The following is a 16,045-nucleotide window of genomic DNA, read 5'->3' as shown; positions in this document are numbered from 1 at the left end:
ATGTAATATCATGTCCCAGTTGATGGTTTGTATTGAACTTGCAGGCGTAGTGTTTGGCATATTCTCAAAGCAGAATAATTCTGTATGGGCAGTGAGAGAGGCATGAATTCACAGAGGAGGATGTGGAGGGAATGTTTGTGCTGAGGCTGCCCTGGGGAGCTGTCAGTCAGTGGAATTGTCCAGCTCTGGGTCTTCAGAGCTTCAGCTGGAAAAGTGGCATCAGCTAAAATTACAGAGTGTATACCTTGAGTAGGCCATTCACAGTGAGGACAAATTAAAAAAAAAATGTTCTTCATGGCTTCTCATAGAATTAGTTGTTTTAGGCTGTTGCATTGAGAAGGAAGAAAGCATTGATTTAAAGCATTACTCCTCATTAAGGATGTCTGTGCAGACTCTGGTAATAAATGCAAAGTAACTTGGCCTTCCCATTTCTTCAGGTGCTTGAACAGCACTAATGTTGGCACACCTTGGTACAAACAAACTGTCACAAATAATGACAGGTTGAGTTTTAAAACCTCCTATTTAAAATAACAGATGTAAAGAATTACTGACACTTTATTTTCTGTCTTCCTTTCTCAAACCCAAATCTGATTTCAGTATAATTGCTTTGTTGTTTGATCTAAATATATTGAAATTAATGGCAGAGCTGCATCTGAATTGCTTGGAGATCAATAATTAAAGCAATTGGTTTAGCTCTTGATAGTGTTTTTCTTAGCTGTTTCGACATCAGACAGATTTGTGTGATGATTGGGTTGCAATTTGACAGAGATTTCTGGTGTTCTAGCTTTGTATCCTTGACTAGAAAGGAATGTTAACACAATTTCAGGGAGTTTAGCTTTCCAGAGAAGTCAAAATAGTTTCAAATCACATTGTTGTTGAAGCATTTGTCAATTGATGCTATATGGAATGATGTATTTCCCAGAACAATTCTTACACACCTCTTCTAATGAGCAGGTAAGATTTTTTACATATGGGATCACTCTTAAATGCAGTGTCTTTGTGGCATTCCAACATGACATTATTCCTATAACTACATTCTTAAAAGGTTTGTGAATCAATACTTTGCTTCTTTACCTTTTAGACAGTTCAGTTGTGTTGTTTGAAACAGAAGTCTTGCATAGTAAGAGTAAGCAAAAGCTTTTAAAATTAAATAGAGTTTTTTGTCTATTGACTCTTCTGTTAGAAAAAACAAGCAGTTTTTCATAATGTGAACTTTTGTACTTGATCTGTACAAAATGCACTTTCTGTACACTGCCGTGAGGATTCTTGAGGATATTTGCAAATGTATCTTTCACCTGTGTTGACAACAATCATAAATCAGCTGATGAAGAATTAATGTTTCTGAGACCATAATGGCCGGTTGGAATCTGTGTGTGCACGTTGGATAGAGTAGTGGTAGCCAACAGTGGAGTGCTGCTGTTGTATGTTGTATCTTAACTTTTAGGCACTGTGTCTGGGTGGAATTCTCCTTTACTACAGAATGAGTTGAAAAGGGAATGGAATTTGCTTTTGTAGTTCTTGTCTAAAACTCTCTGTTATGCTAGTCTTCAGTCCCCGTCGGGAGAAATTCCAAGTATTTTGTATTAGAGGTGCTCTGAAGCAACACCTGACAGTCATGCCATGTTTTTTTCATGGTAAGTTGTAGAACACCTTCAGTGCAGTAGGTGCTGACCATTTAACAGGTCCTTTTCATTGGGCACAGGGTGTTCTGTGTGCTCAGCACGGCCTTGTGCAGGACCTCAGCCTTGTGGCTTTGGGGTGCCCGTTGCTCTGGAGCAAGGCATGAGGGAATTGGCACAGATTTGTGCCATGTGCTGGACAGCTCTGTCACTGCCTGGCAGTTTTATGCAGCCTGCAGACCTGAAGCTCAGCAGGGAACATACCTACACTGCCTTGTGTTTGTGCAACTTGACCTCATCATGCCAGTGCAGGGCAGCCACTTCTGGAGCAGCTGCAGTCTCACATGGTCATGGGGTCATTTTGAACTGTTGGGTTTGCTGATACCTCCTGATCCCTGCACTGTGGAGACTTCTCCTTAGGCACTGTGCTTATTCTTTTGGAGCTAAGGTATCTTTATAGAAGTCACAAAACAACCACATTTGTTGATGAAACTTGGAAGCTCAGATTGCTGATGAGGTCAAAGGTTTTGGCAAGAAAATTTAAGTAGAATTTGTTCTGGACTTGTGCAGCACAGGTCTTCTGAGGTTCTAAGTACCTAAACTGATGTATATCTAATGTATATTTAACAGTGCTGCACATTTCTCTTCAAGTACAAAGTAGTGTGTCTTCAAAAACATCTAATCTGCACTTCTGTTACCATTTACAGTTCTGTTCTACTCAACTTGATTTGTAATCCCTGTTTTTCATGAGTTGGTGTATAGATGGTCCTTCATGAGCTGCTACTCGTCTGGTTTGTTACAGAGGCTGCTCTTTAATGTGTGTAAATAATTCCAAATCTGCTAGAAACTGTCTAGTGTTAGGGAAGATTTCCTTAATGACCCAGATTTTCACGGAGCTGCAGTGGACTAGTAGACTTCCATAGGTTCTTTCTGCTTTCCTTGGGCTTTTGTTCCTTTAGAGTGGGAGTTTTTCCAGATGGATCAGTTGCTGGAAGAGGAGGAATGGTGGATTGTTGGACAGCATTGATGTCAATACCAGGTTATCTTTCCCTCTTCTGCAGTAAGGAACCCTGTCACATATACCGCTTATTCTGAAGGCTCTTCCTGTAGCTTGTATTGGCAGCTGTCTTTTTCTCCAGCTTTCACTCTGGTATTCCAGCATTTTTGTATTGGAAAAATCTTAAAAACATTGTCCTTTCATAAGAGTTTTGTCATTCTGGGTCCCTGTGTAACCTGATCCAATCAGTTACAGAGCATGGACTCAGCCCCTTGGCTTTAGATGCTTTTTGTGGTATGTGTGATAACTTGCATAACCTTACGCACACATGCACTTTCTCTTTTGCTGCAACAGAATCTCTTTTGACAATACCAAAAGGATTCTCTCCTAAAGCTTTCTCCTGCTAATATGGCACAGCCCACTTAGGATTACTGTCAGATTTTTCTGCCATGTCAAATGTTTGCAGCATCTTGCCACAAACGAATGTGTGCTCAAGAGCTTAAGGCCCAAAGGGCTTTGACATGAAGATAACTTCTTAGTGAGCTTCCCTGGCAAATCTAGTTAGGATTTGAAGAAGGTTTGTCCGATGTCAGTGAACTATATGATCAATAACCTCCTTTTCTAGAGATGTTTGTAGGGACTTTGGTTTTCTGCACCAGAAGCATCAGTCTTCTGGTTATTCTTTTAGGCTTGGACATTCTTTCTGAACACCAGCATGTGTGTATATTGATTCTTCGCTGCCTAACAGCTCTCCCTGACCCCAGTTGTTTTTTCTTGAGAAGTTTATAGTTATCTTTTTACTTTAAGAAGAGAATTTCCTCAGGAGACTAGGAAAGGATATTCTCCATGCACTTTCAAGATCATACATCCATTAATTCTTTTGTTATGTCTCAGAAAAAAACAACTTATTAAAAGTCCAGATTCTTAATAATGGTTCTGACTTGATCTGGATTCACTTGATCTGGATTAACCATGAACTACATTGTGGGTAACAAGCAATAGCTGTAATACCTGTGAGCTTGAATCTTCTGTTCTTCTGTTGAGTGTGTGCATCAGAAAGAGATGATGTCACTTGGGATCAGATAGTGACAGATGATGTCACTTGGGATCAGGGTCCTGTGTAGGGTTTGTATTTCACAGGCAGGAGTTTGGTCCTTGTACACTGTTAAGCCCTGTGAGAAGCATGGGCACACTTTGCTCTGTCTTCCCATTAGGTGCTTGCTAACTGGAGAGGGAGTCCCTCAGTGTGTCCCCCATAGTATGGGTGGAGTCCCTGAGACATGGAGGGGTGACACTGGGCTACGGAGCATTATCCTGGGGGGTGGCACTGGGCTACGGAGCGTTATCCTGGAGGTGACACTGGGCTATGGAGCGTTATCCTGGAGGTGACACTGGGCTATGGAGCGTTATCCTGGAGGTGACACTGGGCTATGGAGCATTATCCTGAGGGGTGACACTGGGATATGGAGCGTTATCCTGGAGGGGACACTGGGATATGGAGCGTTATCCTTTTCTTTAGTCTTTTTTAAGCCAAGCCATGTTTCAAAGAAGGAAGGAAGAGGGGAGTATTAGAAAAAAAAGTCTGGTTTGTGTTTTTCTGATATGTCCAATGGCCAGAACTCTCCACTTTTTATTCCAGTGCATGATTTTACACATTTTATTAATTGAAAAAACACCAACAAAGAAAAAACCCCAAAGCACAGCACTTTATAAATGGAAATGTCATTAGCAAATGGAATTACAAATAAGCAAGTGGCAAAGATGACCCTGCAGAATCATGCAGCTACATCACATAATGATGGCATTTTCCATCGTGAGCAGTCTTGTAAACAGGATGGATCTGGGAAGGTCTTCACTGCAAGAACATGTGAGGGGACCATACTGCTGGTCAGGAGCACAAGTTTTTATGGCATCAGAAACAGCCGACTAAGTTTGTTAATCCTTCATTTGGAGCCATGATGAATTGTTTAATTCAAACTCAAATATGAACCTCTTTCAGGATTCTCTTAAGCATCTAACTTCTAACAAAAATGGTAATTAATTTTAATTTTAATTAGTTTTTTAATGAGAGACTTGGAGAGAATTCTTGAATGTTTGCATTTTTAATAGTGAATATGATTTTAGACTACGCGTGATCAGACTTTCTAGGAAAAAGAAGGCAGAAAGATATTTAAAATGGCCAGGTTTTATTGTCACCTTTTTCTAATTGAACATTTCCAGTGATGTTTATTAGCTGTTTGATCTCAAGCAGTAATTAATCCATTAATCCAGGAACAAAAACCTGATTGATAAAACAGAAAAATGTTTTCCATCTTTAAATATGTTGCTGAATTTAATTGAAACAGTGAGATAAGTTATACAATTCTAGCTGTCTTCTAGTACCTGGTAGTCAGTTCTGACCTGGTTCATTCAGCATTTGCAGCCTTATGCATTGGAGTTTGAGGTTATGATACTTACCTGTGTTTAAATATTTAAAATGTAAATTTTGGGAAGAAATTTCTTTTTCCTCACAGATGGCTGTCAGCCCTTCCTCTTCTTCATTGTCACAAATTGTTAACTGAGATTCATGTATGGATGGGGATAGGGGGTGTTACAGTCCCACTTTGGTTTAAAAGTAGGAAATAAATGGGACTTTTGTTTTTAATTCATAACATTCCAAGCCGGTAAAATGTCTCATCATACTGTGATTAAAGTTTTTTCAGGACTAGTCAGATGGTAGTAACTGTCTTTATGTTTATATGTAGCCTTGTGTGTACAGGAATTTATCAGTGGTAGAGGCTGACTTAATGACATGTTAGAAACTATATAAGTTAAAAATAACTGTGTATCAAATTTGAGGGGGAATGAAAGAACTATTTAAATAACAACAGATATAAATGTGGCTTTGTATGAGTTACTTTTTTATTATGACTTCAATACTTGAAAGAAGTACTTCAGACTTCCTGGAGTTAGAAATCTAACAGGGTAGTGCTTAGAGTCAGGGTTTGAATTACAAATGATTGTTTTGTCTGTCTGCTGCCAAAAATTGAACTTTCTTGATATGTTTTCTAAAGCTCACATTAATATGCTTTTCAACTGTCTGTTTGAGCAGTTGTGCTATGTTAATGTGTAGGCATGTTCTAATTTTGCATGTAGCTCGGGGAGAATATTTCATTGTTCAGATGTTGTGCTTGTACTTCAGGGGTATTGAACCTTCACTTTGTGGTTATTTCCCATCTTTTCTCTCTCCTCATTCATATTTTGGGGAGCAAAGCAGTGAGTTGACCATACTGGTGTGTTAGTGTGTAGTGCAGACACGTTGCTGACCCCAAGGGGTGTGTCAAGCTGGAGAGAGGAATAGGTATCACAGAGCTCTGGGCCACTGCCTGCCTGATGCTGTAATGATCTCATCTGCAGGGAAACTGCTTTGGCTTGGTGCTTTCATATAACTTCAGTTGCTTTTGCACTGAGAAAGAAGTTTAAACAAACCCTCCCATCTAAAGCTAGTCTTAGTATTTCTCATGTTACTTCTCTAAGGAAAAAATATATAACTTTTTGAAGAATTTGGATGGCACATTAACTTTAGGGTACCTTAGGAAACTCCCAAATTGGTGAATCTTAGTAAAAAGCGTTTGTTGTGGGGTTTCAGTGTAGTTCTGTGACATATAAGGACTTCTGAAAGCTCGGGCATAGGTAGTTGCATGGGGCCTTTTCAGTTGCTAGAAACTAAGTACTCAGAAAGCCTTAATATTTAATGTTGACTTGAAAATAGCTCCTCTAATCAGATTGCCACAGTACTGATGATTTCATTTATAATAATATTGAAGATTTCCACCAATTCAGCATTTAGCTGCTTCAGCTGATCGTTATGAGGGATGGCAAAAATGGGCAATGTGAGTTATTTCCAAGATCTTATGTTTGCACATTGAAAAGGATGCCAGGTTCTTTTGGTGCAGGAGTGAGGTTGATGTAGTAGCAGGTCATTCTGTAGTCTTTAAAATGTTCAGTTTCTCTCTCCTTTGTCAGTAGCCCCCTCCCCACAGTGTTAGGCTGATGGTGAGGAAGTAGTGATGATTTCAATGAGCAGCCCACAGCATCAAGCTCTGTGTTCACTATTAAGGTGTTTAAGTTCTCCTTAGATGTGGTGGAGGTGGTGTGTGCCTTTGCTATTTTAAAGGAAACACTTCTCCCTACATACGTTACAGGAGAAGAAACCTTACTTTTTGGAATGGCTTGGAAAACAGCTTTTTGGACCTGCCAGCTAAATGAAGAGTATTTACTTCTACAGTCTGTAGGATAATAAATAAGTTTCTCCTCCTCTTCCTTTCCTACAGAAAAACACTTTAGAGGATATTTGTTTCTAGATATAACACTTGTCTATAGCACTTTGTGGGTCCCACCTTAACACTTTTAAGTAAGTTGTGATGGAAAGTCACATTTTGGATGTAAACTAGTTTAACATCTCTGTGTGACTCTGCTTAGAGAGAGTTAATGTAGAGAGTGTAAAGAAAAAATAGGGGCAAATCAACTAAGGCTTTTCTTTTGAACTCATTTTTGTAGAAATCAGTATATTAATTTTTGCAGCTTACTTGTAAAAGTGTCCAAGAAAACTGTTTGAGGCATTGTCTGTAAACATTTCAGCACTTCACCAGAACAGAAAAGCAAATAAAAGCTTGATTCTTTTGAAGTAGTCATGCTCTGAGATGCAATAGACCACATCTCCAGATATTGTTGGGGAGTGTGTATGGGCTTTTGATTCACTGAACAGCACTTATGAAAAACTTTCTGATTTCACTAGTGCCTCTTGATTTTCATGGTGAAGGTTCTTCGTGTAGCTGCTCAGAAAAGCCAACTAATTTTGAGTGCCCAGTTTGTTTCCTTAGGTGGCTTTTTCAGAGCTGATGAGGTCCTGAGGCTCGCAGGGAGTGAGTGAGGCAAGCTGAATGAAGGAGCTCTTGGCAAACAGTTCATGTTGTCCAGATCCTGTTTGTGCCTTCAAGGAAGAGAGAATCACATCTGAAATTCTGCCTGTTAAAATCTGGTTCCCTACAGCTACCCAGTGGGGTTAAGTGTATTGATCTGAGTGACTGAGCAGGGAATGACTTCCTCATTTCCCTCTCTGTTTTATTTTTCATTTGGGGTGTAACATGGCACAATGCAGTCTGTTGCTGATGCACATGAGAGAGATTATGATTTTATAGCCACTTTCATTACTAAATTGGTTATGGGAAATTAATTTAGAACTTAGACAATTGTGTTGCTGTTGATAATGAAGCCTAGGTTTGATTATTTTTCTTCCCCTCTTAAAGACAAACTAACAGGAATCTTGTCTAATGGCAGGATTTTCTTCTATTTGTAGTGTTTCATAAAACAAATTTCTTAGTAAAGAGCAGGTAGGATTTTTACAAGATCATTTTATCTTCTAGTCAAATGAAATATTTGTGGTTGGGCCAGATACACCTCACTGTGTTCTGGTGCACACCACACTAAGCATTTAGATAGAGTATTTCTGAAATTATGCTATTCTAGACAAAATACAATAATGCAGCTGGATATTTTACTTTTATTCTAAACCTCTCTTGCTAGCTGCCTAGTCCTTCAGCAGTACATTAATTCCTTATGTACCCAACTTGAATTAAAAAAAAAAAAACCAACAGAAAAATATGTTCTTCGATATTTGCAAAGGATGTGTTCCTTGACCGCTCTCTGTTTTGCAGGCATGGTCCTGGTGCGCAGTGAGAACGGGCAGCTGCTGATGATCCCCCAGCAAGCCCTGGCACAGATGCAGGCCCAGGCACACGCCCAGTCTCAGCCTCAGAACACTCTGACTCCTCGTCCTGCTACACCTACCAGTGCACCCCCCGTGCAGATATCCACAGTGCAGGTCAGTCCAGCAAGCTGTGCTGCCCAAAAGTGTTTAGTTCCCTCTGCAGAATACAGGAGGATGTAAGGTGTGATACTAGTGAAGAAACCATAGATCTAACTGGGATGTACTGACTGTTTATAGATTCATAGAATCTCAGAATTGTTTGTGTTGGAAAGCTGTTGGAAGGGGCCTTAAAGCTCATCCAGTTCCTGAGATGGGCAGGGCCACCTTCCACTAGACCAGGTTGCTTCAAGCCCCATCCCAACCTGGCCTGGAACCTTCAAGGAATGGGGAGTCCACACCTCTCTGGGCAACCTGTGCTGGGGCCTCATCACCCTCAGAGCCAAGAATTTCTTCCAAATAGCTAATCTAAATCTACTTTCCACAAGGCATAGACATTGCATTTTGTTCCTAATTCTGTTATAGCTTGGCTGTTACTCATCAAAAATATTTTTACATATCTGAATCTCATTAAGTTGAAAACTTTGATATCAAGAAGACCATATATGGTTAAGGTGTACAACTCTTCTCCCCAGAATAAATACAAGACTAAAAGAAAAAAATTGATATAGATATATGTACACCAAGATTTTGACAGTTGCCTTAAGTTCAAAACTGAAAATCCTTCTTGGAGTTCCGTAGTGCTTCAGATGCATTCTTTGTTATTTGTAATAATGCAGAATCAGAACACTAGATAGAGCAGTTGGTATTTAACTATAGACACTGATGTGTTCATGATTTTTTTTTCCCTCTTCTCCAGGCTCCAGGAACACCAATTATTGCACGACAGGTGACACCAACTACTATCATCAAGCAAGTGTCTCAGGCTCAAACAACTGTGCAACCCACGACAACGCTACAGCGGCCCCCGGTTGTGCAAGTGAGTGTGTAGGGAAGTGATGTGTGCATGAGACTGCCAGGCATACAGGAAATGCAATTGCTCAGTGCAGGGAAGAAATGCCTTCTGGATTAGCCTTTCTAAAACATCTGCAGGTCTCAGTGCATATTTTGGATGTACAGGTATAATTTTTTATATGTATATTGGTATTATTTCATATTACACCTATACATTACACCTCCACTTAAAGGTATTGTGTTTGTAGTTTGTGCAGTCACAGTGCTGACTGACGTGAAATACCTTTATGCTTCCTGCTTAAAGGAGATGACAAGAATTCCCTTTGGGTTTTGGGCTGTGGTGTTATTCCTGTGGTGGATCTGCAGCTCTCTGAATTCTGCAGCAAAATTTACAATTGCAAAGATGACTGCCCTGGCAGCCTTCTCTTCCTGAAGCCTTCTCCCTTTCACATGACTGCTTTGGTCTGTGTCCTTCTGGAGACTGATAACTCACAGAGAGACTGATGTCAGTCTGGGCTGGCCTCTATTCATTTTGGGCTTGCTTGGACATTTTTTTTGAGATGTCAAGAGTTTAAAAAACAGTGCAAGAGTGTGAAATTCTCCACATGGCTTCCAGGTGGCAGTGATACAATATGATTGTTGTCACCTAATCTGTCTCATTGTGCTTTCTTCATCCTTTGAGTAGACAGGATTAGAGAGTTTTAATTTAAAACATGCAGGTTTTGCTATGCATCCAGTTAACCTTTTTCCCCTCAGAGAGCCTTTCCCTATGCCAGTGATCTGTCTAGATCTAAGAGTTAATTTACCTGAGTCTCCTTAATTTGCATTGCTGTTATACAGGGAAAAAAAAAAAAAACCAACACCATCATTCCATCTGCATATTTTGTGCTGTAATGAGCACACCATGGACTTAATTTATCCTGATTTCAAAAAAAAAAAAAAGAGACAAATGAAATCCTTGTCTCCCTTAGTTTTTCCCAAAATACCAATAAAGTTAACTTTGGCAGCAGGGGAGCCTTTTTTTTTTGTGCATCTTTATATAAAGAGCAAATTTACAAATGATTTGTGAACATTCTGAGCGTCAGTTGTAGCTTGGTAGGAATTTGTCTCTCAGACTGGGTTCTTGTTAATAATTAGACTGTTGGAAGCCCATGAATGAGTTGTGTATGTGAGAGGATCTTGCTTGTAATTGTGATTCTTTGGAGCTGATATTTCTACTTCAAATTACCAGTTTGTCTGAAAAACTAGAAAAATGTTTTGTCCTGTTGTTTACCACAAAGACCTCGATAAGACCAAAGCTTTTGTGTCAGTTGTGCCTTTTTAGAAATTCCTCCCTTTGGAAGTGGCATTTAATGAAACAGTCAAAAAGATAAATTGAATTCACAGGAATTCAGTATTTGTTTTAGCTGAGTTTTGGAACCCCAGTGACTGAGACTATGTTTATGGTATTTTTTTCAGTGACCAAAAATCGCGCAATTTTTAATCAACTTTTGGTATTCCCGTTTCAAATGTTTTTAGTGCCATCTGGTGGCCGTTTCCTTCCACTGCACCAGACTATGAGGCATTTATTTATAGCAGCAGTGAAAGGTGTTCTACTGCCCTGTGGCTCATCTTCTGTTGGATGGCTAAGGAAAACAGGCTCTTGGTAGGTTCCACGGAAAGTAATCTTGTGTTTTTATTCTCTGCAGCCTCAGATTGTTCTGGGTGGTACTGCACAAACAACCACGCTGGGGACAGCAACAGCTGTACAAACTGGAACTCCTCAGAGAACAGTGCAAGGGACAACGGCCACCTCCACTGCTGCCACAGTAAGATTCTGAGAAATGTACCATCTCTTTTTGTCCACTCACATATGCATGTGTGCATATATACACGTACTTGTAAACACAGATGGGAGTGGTGCTTAGTAAAGATGCAGGAATCCTGTGAGCTGTTGACCTTGAAAAGGTAAATTTTAATAGAACCATATCATTTACAAGGTGTGGGTACAGGTCACTTGAATTTTGCTAGGTGTCAAAGTGGTTTTGTTTCTGTAACAGTATTAAAGCACTCATTTAAAAAATATATTAGATGTATTTTATAGAACAACGAATTTTTCAGCATCATAGAGGAGAATCAGTATAAAAAGGATGAGCAGTTGGCACTGATTGATTCAAGCTGCATGTTTCCAGGATTGCAAAATCCAGGGAGAATCCATGTATTGTGCACTGTGAAACAACAGCTTTACTATTTTTTGTCCTGCTAAAACATGTATTTTCCCATATACAGTGTGCCATTCTTAAAATACTTGGTGTTTCCAAATTTTATGAAGAATCACAATTCCTTAAATTTTGGTAACAAAAATGTACAATATATATGTGTATATGAAGAAAAATAATAATTTCCATCTGTTTATGTTTTTAGGTGAGGGACATGTATCTATAAATATTACTCTGTACTGGTGAAATAAAGGGCTTTGTTTCATGGAGTATATGGTCAGATCATGTGTTAAGAGGAGTTTGTCTTCCTTTCTCTGATTGTTTTCCTTTTACCCTTCCTTCTAAGGAAACTATGGAAAATGTGAAGAAATGCAAAAACTTTCTGTCCACATTAATAAAACTGGCATCATCTGGAAAACAGTCCACAGAGACTGCAGCTAACGTGAAGGAATTAGTACAGAATCTGCTGGTAAGAGAAGTTCATCAGAAGTTGTTAAATACAGCAGCATCTGGGCAAATTCAGACTCAAACCTGGTTTTGTGGTTTTTTTGTTTTGTTTTCTTTTGTTTTTTTTTCTGAGCTAAATCAAATTAACTTTGCCACTTCTGAAGTAAAAAAGATGGATAAATTTTTAATTAAATTTGTAACTGAGATATTACCGCTTATATTCATGCATGAGAGCATGAGTTCAGTTGGAATGTGAGTAATGAAAGTAGTGGCTGTTTAAATTCTACATTTTGATAAAGCAGTGAATAAAAATATATATTATGTACTTGGGGGAAAACACTACAGGTGGTGCAATAGCTGACTGTACAAAAACACAAGTTTTTACAAAAAAAAGGTAATAAACCTTGCCTGATGCTAATATAAAATCTTGACATATTTAATATTTATAGAGTGAATGCGAGTATTGCTTAGCCTACTCGTTAGCAACCTTTATGTTATGGTTGTGTGTATTCCCTCATGCAGTAACCAGAGACCTTTATATCTATTATTTGAAATTTGTAGTAAAGTTAGTTACTACCATAAAGCTATTGGTAACTAAAAATAGTGAGGGATGATTAAAATCAATTATTTTCAGTGTGTTCCCAAGTCTTAATTTTTTTATTTTTAGGGTAAGATAGCTATAAAAATTAATTTCTACAAGTTTGTTCATTTGAGTTTTCTGTTTTGAAGGATGGAAAAATTGAACCAGAAGACTTTACCAGTAGGCTCTACAGAGAACTTAATTCTTCACCTCAACCTTACCTTGTGCCTTTCCTGAAGGTAACTTATCTTCACTCTCTTCCTTTTTCTCTGTGCTTATATATCAGCAGCAATGAACACAAACACATCCTTTGCCATTATAGGTGGAATTCCAAAATTAAGTTAAAGGAAGTTTTAGATGGTGCCTGGTTAGGCTTTTGCTCACTTAAAAATACTTTTTGTGTCTTAGTTCCTAGAGTTTGTTACTGTGATTCATTGGCACAGACTGTAATGTAACTTCTACCATGGTGACACATAGTAGCTCTTTTGAGAAATCTGAAAAGTTTTCTTTCTATGACTTAAGCCACAAACCTATGAATTGATTTATTGCTCTCTTTTTAGTTGTAGAAAGCAAAGGGATTCGGTGATATAGAAAATTGTACCTTCTGGGGAAGTTTTGCCTGTGCTCTAAACTATTTTGAAGAAGCAGGAAATTTGTCATCTCCCAATGATAAATCACATTTGACATAAATTTCATAGTAGTTCAGCAAATCTCAAAATAGTATTTATTGCAAAACATTTACCATCAGTGACATCAGTGAAAATACAACAGCACTGAATTGTAAGAATGTAACTGCTTGACTAATGTATGATTATGGATGTAGTTGTAGGTGTGTGTTGACATTTCTGGGTTTTTAAATGCTTGTTCAACCTTGAGCTGTTCCTGAGGACAAAAATTGTTGCCATAAGAAAACGACTAATTTAAAAAGCCACCAAAACACTGTGGTCCTTGTTGAGGTATTCTGAAATCTTCCCTGGTGTTCCAGTGTGACTTCTAAGCTGTAGGACAACAGTCAAGGAAGGCAGCATGGGCTTGGGCTGTTAAATACATACCAGGGGTTCCAGGTAGGCTGCATAGCCTAGATGCCCATGATATCCAAAAGGTATTGTCCCTCTGTCCTGTTTATTAAAGGAGCAGGTTGGTATTTCTGTGTGCTCACCTTTCCTCAGGTGCACACAGACCGATCCAATGGACTGAAACAAAACACGACGCTTCTTGACAATTAATATTGTGTGAGCCAGGATTAAACAACTCAACCAAACTCTTTCCTTTCCCCTTTTCAGAGGAGTTTACCTGCCTTGAGACAGTTAACACCAGACTCTGCAGCTTTCATTCAGCAGAGCCAGCAGCAGCAGCCCACGACGCAGGCGACGATAGCCACGATCCCGTCGGCAGCGGCCGTGCTGCTGAGCTCCTCGGTGCAGCGCACGGCAGGCAAGGCCACTGCCACTGTCACCAGTACCCTCCAGCAACCCGTCATCAGCCTCACTCAGCCCACACAAGTTGGTGTCAGTAAACAAGGGCAGTCCACGCCACTGGTATGTGAGCTGGAGTGCAGCGTTTGTCACTGCACAGGGGTTTTTTTGATAGTATTTCTTAAGTTGGTGGTTTGGCTCAATCAAAGATCTGATTAAAAAAGTATCATTTAAATTGCATCTTGGTTAAAGTGCTCTTAGGGTTTGTTCTTCCCACCTGATTCTCAGATTATTTACAATTCTTTTTTTTTTTTTCCCCTTATTGTTTGCAGGTTATTCAACAGTCTCAAAAAGCAGGGGCATTGATAAGGCCTCCACAAGTAACGTTGACACAGACACCCATGGTGGCATTGCGGCAGCCACACAGTCGCATTATGCTCACCACTCCTCAAATCCAACTGAATCAACTTCAGACAGGTAAGAGGTCAAGATAGTTGTGATATGCCATATTTGGTAGCAATCCCTAAACCACACTTCAGGTAATGCTTGCCCAGAGAAGTTGTTGATACCCCATTCCTGGAAGTGTTCAAGGCCAGACTGGATGGGGCTTGGAGCGACCTGGTCTTCAAGGTTCTTTCTTGCCCAAACCATTCTGTGGTTCTATGAATGTCAGTTCATAAGTGCCCTTTTTGTACTACTGGTAAAATCTTCCACTGTGTAGTGCCATAGTGGCTGGGGGTACAGATCTATCAGGGCAGCATTGACAGAGAAATGGTTTGGCTGCTGGAATTGTGTGGGAAGGGTCCTGTTTTTACCTGGGTGAAATGCTGACAGAGGCTATAGAGGTCAACTCTGTACTACCAGACCTGTTGCCATAACTACCTATGGCTGGCTTGCACGTGTGAACTCTTACTGATGGAGTACAAATCCTGTCTGTCTTCTTGCAGTACCTGTGGTAAAACCAGCGGTATTACCTGGAAACAAAGCTATTGCCACTGTTTCGACACAAGTAGCTGCTGCTCAGAAGAATAAACTGAAAGAACCTGGGGGAGGCTCTTTTAGGTGAGGAACTGTATGTTTGTGCTTGGGCAGCTGAACTCAGACCTTCCTGGTGCTGAATCCATCTGGGGAAACTCAAAATAACCTAGAGGTGGATTTTCTGGGAGCAGGTTTGCTTCTTCATTAAAGACTTCAACAAACAGCACTGGACATACTCGTGCCAGACTGGTTTTGGCATTTAGCTGGCACTAAACCTCATAAACAATTCCTGCCCAGACAAGCAAGTGGAATTCATTCCTTCACTTCTCCCAGCTCTGGTTGAGTTACTTGGTGAGGTACAGCCTGTCTTGGTGGTGAGGGCAGATTATTATTGTTTTGTAGTAGTGATTCGTCTAGTCTGTTGTTTCTCAAGGTGTTGAAACATTACATAAGAAAGCATCTTGGAAAAAACAGGAAGTACAAAATTAGTGCTCCTGGAATTCAAAGCAGTAATTTCTCATTTACAAACAAATGAGTTGTATTTTATTGTATCACAAAAGCAAATAAAATGTAAAACTAATTATTCAGGTTTATGGTGGAATTCATTATGTGCAGCTGTGGTATCATAGCAGTGTGTGCAGATAAGCACTAAATGTTATGATTATAATAAATTTTCCTTCCTTTAAGGGATGATGATGACATTAATGATGTTGCGTCAATGGCTGGAGTCAACCTGTCAGAAGAAAGTGCTCGGATATTGGCAACAAACTCTGAGCTCGTGGGCACATTAACAAGGTCCTGTAAAGATGAAACCTTCCTTTTCCCAGCACCTTTACAAAGAAGGATATTAGAAATAGGTATGTTCTTTTATCTTGAACATTAATAAAAACAAATTTCACTACTCTTAGGTTTAATCGAAGACATTTTCCAAAGAAATTGGCTTGAATAATTAGAAGTTGCTGGAGTCGTTACCTTCTGGTATTTTCTGGTATATTCAGATGCTTGTGGAAATCATTTGTCTTATGAAAGTAGAATAGTGTCAAGGAATAGCAAACATAGATTTGCCTTCTAAAGTGATGGCAATTCAGCATCAAAACTACTCAATGTGGCT

At 39.5% G+C, this 16,045-nt stretch overlaps 1 protein-coding gene across 1 annotated transcript in view; it reads left to right on the top strand.

Moving 5' to 3' along the window:
* Nucleotides 1-16,045, top strand: part of TAF4 (TATA-box binding protein associated factor 4) — a gene marked incomplete at its 5' end in the record, with an annotated part of 36,052 nt that overhangs the window by 11,982 nt on the left and 8,025 nt on the right. The window contains 9 exons of the mRNA XM_084217694.1: nt 8,313-8,479; nt 9,222-9,341; nt 11,005-11,124; nt 11,861-11,983; nt 12,691-12,780; nt 13,825-14,079; nt 14,289-14,433; nt 14,904-15,018; nt 15,622-15,791. Coding sequence (XP_084073820.1) covers nt 8,313-8,479; nt 9,222-9,341; nt 11,005-11,124; nt 11,861-11,983; nt 12,691-12,780; nt 13,825-14,079; nt 14,289-14,433; nt 14,904-15,018; nt 15,622-15,791 — 1,305 coding nt within the window. The remainder of the gene's footprint in view (nt 1-8,312; nt 8,480-9,221; nt 9,342-11,004; nt 11,125-11,860; nt 11,984-12,690; nt 12,781-13,824; nt 14,080-14,288; nt 14,434-14,903; nt 15,019-15,621; nt 15,792-16,045) is intronic.

Source organism: Fringilla coelebs, assembly GCF_963513975.1.
Source record: "Fringilla coelebs genome assembly, chromosome: 18".
In the NCBI taxonomy this organism is placed as follows: domain Eukaryota; kingdom Metazoa; phylum Chordata; class Aves; order Passeriformes; family Fringillidae; genus Fringilla; species Fringilla coelebs.
This window is presented reverse-complemented; position numbering and strand designations above follow the sequence as displayed.